The following is an 11,935-nucleotide window of genomic DNA, read 5'->3' as shown; positions in this document are numbered from 1 at the left end:
CATTGCTCTCATCTGCCAGATATTCTCCAGACTTGTATTATTGTAATTGTTTTATTTGGTTATTTGATAATTTTATTTTACATAAGAGAATACAGAACTGAAAAAAACAAACCTGCCTGTATATTACTTGTTATTATAGTCAGTGATGGGTGATGGAAATAATATCAACGGAGAGGATAACGAGAAAAGCCGCCAGGAGCCTGTAAGTGAATATCTAGAATACAGCTGGCTCTGGTGATGGGACCTACTGTAAATCACCACAAATCTATCTGCTCAGATCCATTTATCTATGAAATCTCACTGTATATCTACCTCCTGAATATATACGACAAGAACACCATAATCAGCTTCTTTTCCTTCTTCTAAACTGCTTCATGTGGTGATCACGTTGCCTGTATTTTATCTAAGAACATGTCAGTTTTTAAGAGGTCAAAACTCTTGTAACGTTTTAGGATTTGTAAGTATTTCTAAGGAAGCATGGTGCTATATTTGCCTTCTTCTGCCACGGAGCTTGTATATCAGATGTCTTATCAATGACCACTAGAGGACACAGCTAATCTCGTTTTTCCTGCACCGCTATCTTTTTTTTTTCGTTAACCTGAGGTGGTATTGAAGGAGTTATCCGGGACTTTTGGATTCTTTTGTTATGGAGCTAAGAACATAGTTGCTAAATACCTGCCTTACAATCATTTGTACCTCAGGCGGCGATTCTCTTGCTTCCTGTGAAGTCTCATCGACAGAGCAGATTCTTGACTTCCGCTCCGCTCTTTAGACAGGGCGTCACTGATGACGTCTTGCTGATTGACAGTCAGCTCACCACAATTAAGGCCCTTTTACATTTAGCGATGCACCAGCGATCCGACCCGGTCAGGATCGCTGGTGCATCGCTAAATGATCGCTAGTGAGCTGCCACACAGGCAGATCTCACAGCGATGCAGCAGCGACGCAGCGCACAATACTCACCTTTCACACACAGCGATGAAGACGTCCTCCCGCCCGCCTCCACGCGTCGCTCATCGTCACAGCAGGAAGCCGCAGCAGGAAGCAGACGACGAGAAATGGAGCCGGACATTCTCTTGCGATCCGCGATAACCAGCGGGGAAGCCGGTCGGAGGTAAATATCACACATAGCGATATCGCTATAACGTCACAAAATCGGTGACGTTATAGCGATATCGCTATGTGTAAAACCCCCTTTAGGCAGCAGGTAGCCATCTGTCAATCAGCATGATATCGGCAGTGACGCTTCATCTCTTCCGCTCTGCTATGCCAACGTGATACCACCGGAAGCTACTGAATCGTTCGCAGGAGCGGTCTGTAACTGCTCTGATCATCACAGGACAGATCAGGCAGGTAGTTAGCAACTACCTTATGATATGTTTTAGCCCTATAGGAAAAACAAAGTCTTGGATAACCCATCAGGATGAGCTGCTCCTTTGGACACCTTTTGAGGGCTGTTACATTTTACAAGTGATTTACTGCTAGCAGCAGACATTTCTGTTATTTGTAAGGGTTAATTTTAGCTGGATTAGTGTGAGTATTTTCAGCTGAATATCTGAAGTATTGATAAATTGGACTTTAAAGTTTTTTTCAAGTTGTCTCCTGAGCAGAACATGTCTTTTCAGTCTCTTTCACTTACTGGTTTTTGGTGTAAATTCGCCTCCTTGAGTGACAGTTCTGGTGAATAGAACTGTAGTATTAGTGGAACTATAAAGATCTACACTGCTATAGCCATATTCACACTTAGAGATAACAGGCCAATTTAACAAGCACACAGCTCCAGACAGTGAGAGCCATGATTAGGAGATCTGCTCTGAAATCAGCTGATGGTAGGAGCTGCTGATTTTGGAAGATTTATAACCGCAGCTCATCAGGAACTGAGAGGCAGGACAAGGGAGATGGGTAGCTAACCGCTGTATAAAATGACTGGGCTGAAGAGAGCTGACTGGTATGTTAGCTGTTAACCCCTCTACAGGAATGTAACACACTTGGCCAGTGTCTGGTGGCCAAGCTCCATGGAAACCTCTAATTCTCTCTAATTCCCTTAACCTTCTGGCTATTACAGAAACCTGGATCCAGCATTCAGACACCACCGCTGCTGCCGCTCTCTCGTTTGGTGGGCTGAAATTTTCACATACCCCCAGACCTGAGAACAGACAGGGTGGAGGTGTTGGTTTGCTCCTTTCATCACAATGTGCTTTCCAGGTCATCCCCCCGGTTCCATCACTTACATTTCCTTCCTTTGAAGTCCACGCCGTCAGACTCTTTAAGCCCTTCTCCTTACGAGTGGCGGTCGTTTATCGCCCTCCAGGCTCCTCCCGCCAGTTTCTAGACCACTTCACCACCTGGCTTACTCACTTTCTGTCCTGTGACATCCCCACCCTCATCATGGGAGACTTTAACATCCCCATCAATGATCCGCTCTCCCAGTCTGCCTCTCATCTTCTTTCTCTAACTTCTTCATTCGGCCTCTCACAGTTTACCAATTCTCCTACACATGAGGACGGGAATACTCTGGACCTGGTTTTCTCCCGTCCCGGCTCGCTGCACAACTTTACTAATTCACCTCTCCCGCTCTCGGACCACAACCTTCTTTCCTTTTCTGTCAAGAATTGTCTCCTCACCCGGGACACCCCCACTTACCACACTTATCGGAATACACGTACCATTAATACCCAACAGCTTAGGGACAATCTCCACACATCTTTAGCCCCCATCTCCACCCTCTCCTGTCCAGACATAGCATTGTCACACTTCAATAATACACTGAAGAATGCCCTAGATGAAGCAGCACCTTCTATACGCAGAAAGACCCGACACAGACAAAAGCAGCCCTGGCACACAACACAAACACGCTCTCTTCAGCGCTGCTCGAGGTGTGCAGAGCGGCAGTGGAGAAAATCTCTCTTAGCAGAAGACTTCATCCACTATAAGTTCATGCTCAAAACCTATAACTCTGCCCTTCATCTGGCCAAACAATCCTACTTCACCACCCTCATCACCTCACTATCCAACAACCCAAGACGACTTTTTGAAACCTTAAACTCCCTCCTGAAACCTAAAGTACAGGCCCCCATCACCAACCTCAGCGGTGAGGATCTGGCCACTTATTTCCTAGAAAAAATCAACCACATCCATCAGGATATCTCAGCCCTATCTCCTCAGTGCCTGGATCCCCTTCCCTGCCGCACCTCAAGCTCACTAGACATCTTTGAGCCTGTTTCAGAAGAAGAAGTTTCCAAGCTCCTCGCTTCTGCTCGGCCTACAACCTGCAACAGTGACCCTATTCCTTCACAGCTCCTGCAGTCTCTCTCACCAGTGGTCACCACTCACCTGACTAAAATATTTAACCTCTCTCTTTCTTCAGGTATATTTCCATCTTCATTTAAACATGCCATCATAACCCCTTTACTTAAAAAGCCATCCCTGGACCAGAACTGCACTGCTAACTACAGACCTGTCTCTAACCTTCCCTTCATCTCTAAACTCCTGGAACGCCTGGTCCACTCCCGTTTAATCCGCTATCTCTCGGATAACTCTCTTCTCGACCCCTTACAATCTGGTTTCCGCTCTTTACACTCTACTGAAACTGCCCTCACTAAAGTCTCTAATGATTTAATAACAGCTAAATCGAAAGGTCATTGCTCCCTGCTGATTCTCCTGGATCTCTCTGCCGCATTTGACACTGTGGATCACCAGCTCCTCCTCACTATGCTCCGCTCTATAGGCCTCAAGGACACAGCCCTCTCCTGGTTCTCCTCCTACCTCTCTGACCGCTCCTTCACTGTATCTTTTTCCGGCTCCTCTTCCTCTTCTCGTCCCCTTACTATCGGGGTCCCGCAGGGCTCAGTCCTAGGCCCCCTCCTCTTCTCTTTATACACTGCCCCTATTGGACAAACAATCAGCAGATTTGGGTTCCAGTATCATCTCTATGCTGATGACACCCAATTATACACTTCTTCCCCTGACATCACCCCTACCCTAATTCAAAATACCAAGGATTGTCTGTCTGCTGTCTCTAGCATCATGTCCTCCCTCTATCTGAAACTAAATCTCTCTAAAACTGAACTTCTTGTGTTTCTCCCCTCTACTAACCTCACTCTACCTAACATCGAAATAACCCTGGAGGGTTCAACCATAACTCCCAAGCAGCATGCCCGCTGTCTTGGGGTCATATTCGACACTGAACTTTCCTTTACTCCGTACATCCGATCACTCAGTCGCTCTTGTCACCTGCATCTTAAAAACATCTCCAGAATCCGACCTTTTCTCACCTTTGAAACTGCTAAGACTCTTACTGTCGCTCTTATTCATTCTCGTCTGGACTACTGCAACTCTCTTCTGATCGGTCTCCCTCTTACCAAACTTTCTCCTCTCCAATCCATCTTGAATGCGGCAGCCAGGGTCATATTTCTGTCCAGCCGCTTCACCGATGCCTCCATCTTGTGCCAGTCATTACACTGGCTACCTATTCGCTACAGGGTCCAGTATAAACTCATCTCTCTCACCCACAAAGCTCTCCACTGTTCTGCACCGCCTTATATCTCCTCTCTCATCTCTGTCTATCGCCCTACACGTGCCCTCCGTTCTACAAATGACCTAAGACTAACATCCCCCGTAATCCGAACCTCGCACCTCCGTCTCCAAGACTTCTCTCGTGCTGCTCCAGCTCTCTGGAATGCACTTCCCCAGACGATCAGACTGATACCTAGCCCTGACCTATTCAAGCGCGCTTTGAAAACCCATCTCTTCAAAGAAGCCTATCACATCAACTACTCAGCAAGCTAACTTTGCCCTGTTCCCTCCTTCCAAATATTATTCTGAATCTGCACCCTACTATTCATCTGTCTCCACACCCTTCATGCACATGATAACTGCACTTGATACTTGTCTATTGCGCTTAAACACACGGGCTGATGACCGGATCATGCAGCTTTATATGAAAATCCCTATTATAATTGCCAGACCTGAATTAACAAGCATTTCTCACCTACTGTGTCCCCCCATTTCCTTGTAGATTGTAAGCTTGCGAGCAGGGACCTCACTCCTAATGTCATTGTTTGAATTGTCTTAACTTGTATTGAATTTATTGTCTGTACATGTCCCCGCTTAATTGTAAAGTGCTGCGGAATATGTTGGCGCTATATAAATAAAAATTATTATTATTATTATTAAACCAGCTGTACACTATGAAAGATAAAAAGTCTCATTGCAGCAGAATGACAGCTGATAAAAAAGCAAGTCAGTTACAAACTTGTTTATTTTCATGGTCTAACTAAGTAAAACAATTTAATAAAATGAGAATACCCCTTTAAGACTACCTTTATCCCAGACCCCTATGTGCCACAAGTCACCACACAAAGATTTGCCAACATGTTTTTGTGACTCTATGGCCAGGGTCACACTTGCGAGAAACTCTCACGAGTCTTGCGTCTCAATACCCGGCACTGCCACCGGCACTAAAGACCAGAGTGTGCGGCTGCATGTATTTCTATGCAGCTGAGCACTCCGGTCTGAGTGCTGGCAGAAGTGCTGGGTATTGAGACGCGAGACTCGTGAGAGTTTCTCGCAAGTGTGACCCCAGCCTATGAGATACTTCCTATCCAATCTGCAGCCCTTAATCTCCACCCTAATTCTGAAAAGCACGAACAAATCATAATCATCAGAAGATTTTTTTAAAGTTCTTGTATGCCTTAATTTTACTTTTGCAGACCCTGGACATTACAGATGGAGTGGAGATCAGTAAGAATGAGAAAACTGTGGTCACTGCCGTGGTGGAACCTCCTCCACCCCCACCACTGAAAGGAAAGGACAATGTGAAGGAGAAGAAAGCTTCAGCAGAGAAACTGAACAAGCAAGAGAGTAGAGAGAGTGCAGAGGCAGCTGCTTCAGCCCAAATACAAGCTCCAGACCCAGTACAGGTGGATAACAGTGTAGGGGCATCTAGAGATGGCCAACTGAAGAGGACAGAGAAGAGGCAGTCCCTGGGCAGCTTCTTCAAAGCCATTGTGAGTTTACCATACATGTCTCCAAGATGATCAGGTTTTTCTTAAATTGAATCTGTCAGTAAGACCAACTTCCCAAACCACCTATATGGGCATGTAGGTTAAAACCTAAATCTATCAATACCTTAATATCTTCTACCTGTTTCTTAACTTCTCATGCCGCTGTCAATTTCCATTTTTTCCCATCCCTTTTCCCAAGAGCCATAACTCTTTTTTTATTTTTCCATCCTCTTAGCCATATAACATTTTTTTTGTGGCACAAATTGTACTTTTGAATAGCAACACTCATTTTATCAGTGTGTTGAAATTGCAAAGAAAAAGTGCAAATCCACAATGGTTTTTGGGTTTTTTATTTGCGATATTCACTATACGGTAAAACTGACCTGGCAGTATGATTTTCTAGGTCAGTATGATTATGCAGATACCAAACATGTCTAGGTCTTTTTTTTAATTAAGTGGTGAAAAAAAAATTGAAATTTGTAAGAAAAATTTTTTTGCTTGTGTTGCCTTTTTCCAAGACCCATAATGCTTTTTATATTTTCGAGATCTGGGGCTAGTTGAGGTCTTATTTTTTGCACTCTGAGCAGTTTTAACTGATACCATTTTGGGGACGATACAATGTTTTGATCACCTCTTATTGCATTTTATTGCCGTGTTGTAGCATCCAAAAAAATCGTAATTCTGGTGTTTCAATAATTTTTCATATTACGCCATTTACTGATCGGATTAATTTATTTTATATTTTGATAGACAGTAGCAATACCAAATATGTATTTTTTTATTCCTTTATTTTTAATTGGGAAAAGGGCTTGATTTGAACTCGTATATATTTATTTTTTATATTTTTAAAAACATTGTTTTTACTTTTTTACTGTCCCTTAGGGCAGGGTTCCCCAACTCCAGTCCTCAAGGCCCACCAACAGGTCATGTTTTCAGGATTTCCTTAGTATTGCTCAGGTGATAATTGCTTCACCTGTGCAATACAAAGGAAATCCTGAAAACATGATATGTTGGTGGGCCTTGAGGACTGGAGTTGGGGAACCCTGCCTTAGGGGACATGAAGCTGTGATTGTCCGATTGCTTATGCTATACATAACAGTGTGGTATCATTGCCATGTTTTGCAAAAATCACGGTCTCCTATGAATGCCAGCTACAGGCTGCCTTTTACAGGAGACTTCAGCAGACCCCCCAGCTCTCATGGCTACCCATTGGCGCATCATGATCACATCACCGGTTCACGTCCCTCTGCCGATACGCATTAAATGCTGCTGTCAGAGATTGACAGCGGCATTTAATAATTTAACAGCCACAGGCAGAGCTCTGCTTCACCAGCAGCAATTAGAGGTAGATGATGGCTGAATAATTCAGCAAAGACCTTCCTACCTCTAGTTGCCCCCATATTCCACAGGTAGATCCCTATACTTGAAAGTGACGCCTCACCCTGATTCTTGGCTCTTTGTTATCTCATTGTGAAACTCCATTAAGTTTTTCAATTGCATTAGGTGCTTATTTGGGGGAATCCAAAGATTTTCCTCTATGGTCTAATATTTCTGAGGGTCTTAGAGATATTCTCATATATCTTCCCTCTTAAGGTGGGAAGAAATAAAATCATTGTAATCATCTCATGTGTATGATCCATTGTACTGATACAACCCTGCTCTCTAATTGCTGATTTCAGGGGCCAAAGCGCACGTGTGATGCCGAGGTGCAGACAGACCCGGTCACCATCTTCCCTGCCGAGAAGACTAAATGACTATTTCTAAAGCTGAGACAGAGCTGGCTGCGGCGGGAATGAGGGCGGACGCCGCTAATGTATATTTCCGCTGTAATCTGTACAGAGATATTTCGGTACATTCCTCAATGACACAATGGAGGGAAGATGCAGTTTGTGACAGATCTCCAGGGTTTTATATATTATTCACATCTGTCAGGGCAGTGAGCAGTTTATTATCTCCCTACGGTTTCCTAGTATCATAGCTGAAAGTAATAGACTTACAGGAGGTGTGAGAATGTGTGAATGTAATGACACCCCATAAACGCTACAGGGGAATATTGAGGTCAAGAGACATTACACATAGGGATCAAAATGCTGGGACTTTTATCAGTTCCTAAAATAAAGTTGGCAACATTCATAAGAAGGCCTCAGTGTAGTGAAAAAAGTCCATACACGCAGATCTCATCTCATGACGTATCTGAAGGCACCACACGTTTCAGAAGGTTCTGCACGTTACATAGGGGTCATTAATGGAAGGAAAAGAATGGTCAGAGTTTTACAGATGCTATAATGTCAGGAGAATATGATTCTTTTTTTTTACGCTTGGTATGTAGTTTTTATAAAACCAGCAGTAGGGGGCGGTATTGCCATAGACTAAATCACTGTATGATAACTTACACCACTTGATTCTTTAAGATTGAATTGACGATCACGTCTAATGTGAACTGCGGTTGATTGATTAGCTAATGAGCACTAACCCGCCTGGATCTGATCATCACCTGCCGGTGACATTGCTATCTATAACGTTATGTGTACTGTATGGTGTCCATGTCCCTGGTGTCCTCTCCTTGTAATATTTGCTCCCTGTTGTTTTCCACTATCTTCAGTAATAAAGTTTTCCTTGGTGTACAGCGTATTCCAACGCCATCATATTCAGACATGATCATCATTGTCCCCATTGGGGCTCACAATCTACATTCCCTATCAGTATGTCTTTGGAATGTGGGAGGAAATTTGACAACCTGGACAAAACCCACACAAACACGGAGAAAACAAACTTCTTGTTGTCCTTAGTGAGATTTGACCCCCGGACTCCAGCCAGCGCTGGAAGGCTATAGTGCAAACTACTGATGCTACATTAGGTCAGGGTGTATACATTGTGCCACGTTACCACAGGGGCTCGAGAGGCGAGATGGACTTATGCATTGTTGAGCAATGCTATTACACTGCAAAGGGCCCATACAGTATAGTTTTCTTGCACAGTGGTCCCGTTATGTCTGTCTGCTTCTGTACATTACATTAGGCTTCATTGAGTTGTAAGGAATCCACATTCTGACAGCGGTTGTGGTAGGTGCAGACACGAAGTAACTTGGTGCTAAAAAAAATGATAGATTTGTTAAAGTCCATAAAACTTCCTTTCCTTGGCACAAAGGTAAAAATAAAACAAACATTCCTCTGTACAACAGACACAGGCTCACGCGTTTAAAACACAGTAAAGGCCCTTTTACATTTAGCGATGCACCAGCGATCCCGACCACGATATGACTCGGTCAGGATCGCTGGTGCATTGCTACATGGTCGCTAGTGAGCTGCCACACAGGCAGATCTCACAGCGATGCAGCAGCGATACAGCAGACGATACTTACCTTTCAGACGCGGCGATCCTGACATCCTCCCGCCCGCCTCCACACGTCGCTCGTCGGCGCCACAGGAAGCCCAGCAGGAAGCGCCCGATGAGAAATGGAGCCGGCCGATCTCTCGCGCGATCAGCGACAGACAGCGGGGGAGCCGGTCGGAGATAAGTATCACACATAGCGATATCGCTAGCAATATCGCTGCTGCGTCACAAAATCGGTGACGTTATAGCGATATTGCTAGTGATCTCGCTATGTGTAAAACCCCCTTAACTTCTAGTCATACTCTCCTCCTCCGATTGCTCAGTATAACACAAGCATGTTCCTCCTCCGACACACAGCGCACAGTGAGGCAGCACCAGCTGCCTTAAATAACCTATTCCGAGTCCAGGAACTGGAGGTAAGAGAACGGCCAAACCCTCCCAGCTCTAATGGCCCCTCCTAAAACCCGGACCCAAAATCGAGGCCAATTAAACGTATTTCTTAGAACAATACGTGCTGCAGCCTGCTTCTCCAGGTCCTACATCAAGTCTGGGCACCTCGATTAACACATGTATCCCGTCCAGGACCTGCCCAGCTGCCACTTTAAAGTGCATGAAATGCCATATTATGTAAGGCCACGTTGCGTACATCAGGCTAAGGCTACACCTAGACTTTTTGCAGCGAGTTTAGGGACTCATGCAGCAGCTGCTATGTAGGAAACTACCCTGAGCCTATTGTTCAATACAATTCAATACATTGACATGCTGGGGCTCGTAAACCCGCAGTTAACGCAGCATCAAATAGAAGCACAGTGGGTATGGGATTTCTATAAATCCCATCCAGAAGGCAGTGGTTTGGACCCAGAGCAGGTTAGCTGTGTCCAAAACACTGCTCTTACGGATCAAGGTCATATACCCTTCACGGGAGTTAAAGCATTGTGAAAGAGAAAAATTTAAGTTTTACTTTTTCCCATCAAAATGTTGATTTAGCCCCAAATTTTGCATTTTCAAAAGGGTAACAGGAGAAAATGGACCATACAATTTGTGGAATTGATAGCGGATGCTGTGACACATTTGGAGAGCCCCTCACGTGCCTAAACAGTGGAAACCCCCCATAAGTGATTCCATTTTGGAAACTACACCCTCAAGGAACTTATCGAGATGTGTAGTGAGCATCTTGAACCCACAGGTGCTTCACAGAATTTTATAACGCTGAGCTGTGAAAATGAAAAAAATTAGAAATTTCCCACAAAAATCTTGCTTCAACCCCCAATTTTTCATTTTCACAAGGGTAATAGGAAAAAATGCATAATTAAATTTGTCATGCAATTTCTCCTGATACACAATATGTGGTGGCAGGGCTTGGAAGAGAAAGAACGCCATTTCACTTTTGGAGCGCAAAATTGGCTGGAATAGATATGGGACGCCATGTCACATTTGAAGAACCCCTGACATGGCTAAACAGTGAAAATCACCCACAAGAACCCCATTTTTGAAACTACATCTTTTGAGGAATTCCTGCAGGGGTATAGTGCATATTTTTAGCCCTTGGGAGATTAACAGAATTGTATAACAATGGCCCGAATCAATGGAGATTTTTACAGTAATTTTTTCCACTAAAATGTTGCTTTGGCCCCAAGTTTTTAATTTTCAAAAGGCATAACAAAAAAAATGAACTGTACATTTTGTTACTCAATTTTTCCTGAGTACACCAATACCCCATATGTGGTCGAATACTACGAATACTACTTTTGAGGCACAATGCAAAGCTCAGAGGGGAAGCAGCGCTATATTGGAGTTCAGATTTTGCTGGAATGGTTTTAGGGTGCCATGTCACATTGGCAGAGCCCCTGAAGTGTCAGAACAGCAGAAACCCTCCATAAGTGACCCCATTTTACAAACTACACCCCCCAATTAATTTATCTAGGGGTGCAGTAATCACATTAATCATATTATGTTTTGTAGCTTTTACATTAAAAAAACTATTTTATAGAAAAAAGAATTGCTTTTGCAGCACTATATTCTGAGAGCTATAACATTTTTATTTCCATTTTACTTTTTGATTGCATTTTATCCAGTTTTTGTTTGGCAGTATGATGAAAAAGCATAGTTTTTTGTTTATTTTTTTATGGCGTTAACCCCTTTCTGCCATCCGACGTACTATCCCGTCCATGTGCCCTGGGCCCCTATGCCCATGGACGGGATAGTACGTCGGCGCGATCAGCGGCGCCCACGTGGTGAGCGCCGCTGATCGCGGCCGGGTGTCAGCTGATTATCACAGCTGACACCCGGCACAATGTGTCAGGGGCGGTCATGGACCGCCCCCGACACGTTAACCCCTTGCACACCGCGATCAAACATGATCGCGGTGTACCGGGGGTTAAAGGGAAGCATCGGCAGGGAGGGGGTTCCCTCCGTGCTTCCCTGAGCCCCCCACGGCAGCGCAATGTGCAGCGCTGCTGCGGGGGGCTCCTTTCCTCCAGGCCCCCGAATCCAAGATGGCGACAGGGGCCTTCGGGGGCCTGAGGAAGCTGGCTTCCTCAGTGCCTGCAAAGCGCTGGCATGAGGAAGCCTTCTGCAGTGCCTGTGTCAGATCGCTG

The 11,935-nt window shown here is 44.6% G+C and overlaps 1 protein-coding gene across 20 annotated transcripts in view; it reads left to right on the top strand.

The window, feature by feature from the left end:
- The window catches only part of BCAS1 (brain enriched myelin associated protein 1), a 210,741-nt gene extending 202,112 nt beyond the window's left edge, over positions 1–8,629 (top strand). For 19 of the 20 annotated variants that reach the window (XM_073580628.1, XM_073580642.1, XM_073580634.1 and 16 more), the window contains 3 exons: positions 140–202; positions 5,712–6,008; positions 7,685–8,629. In XM_073580628.1, coding sequence (XP_073436729.1) covers positions 140–202; positions 5,712–6,008; positions 7,685–7,759 — 435 coding nt within the window. In that variant the 3' untranslated portion in view covers positions 7,760–8,629. The remainder of the gene's footprint in view (positions 1–139; positions 203–5,711; positions 6,009–7,684) is intronic. The other variant, XM_073580631.1, reaches the window with a different exon arrangement.
- Positions 8,630–11,935: the final 3,306 nt, after the last annotated feature.

Source organism: Dendrobates tinctorius, unplaced genomic scaffold (assembly GCF_039654945.1).
Source record: "Dendrobates tinctorius isolate UK_male_01 unplaced genomic scaffold, ASM3965494v1 ptg000065l, whole genome shotgun sequence".
NCBI classification, from domain to species: Eukaryota; Metazoa; Chordata; class Amphibia; order Anura; family Dendrobatidae; genus Dendrobates; species Dendrobates tinctorius.
This window is presented reverse-complemented; position numbering and strand designations above follow the sequence as displayed.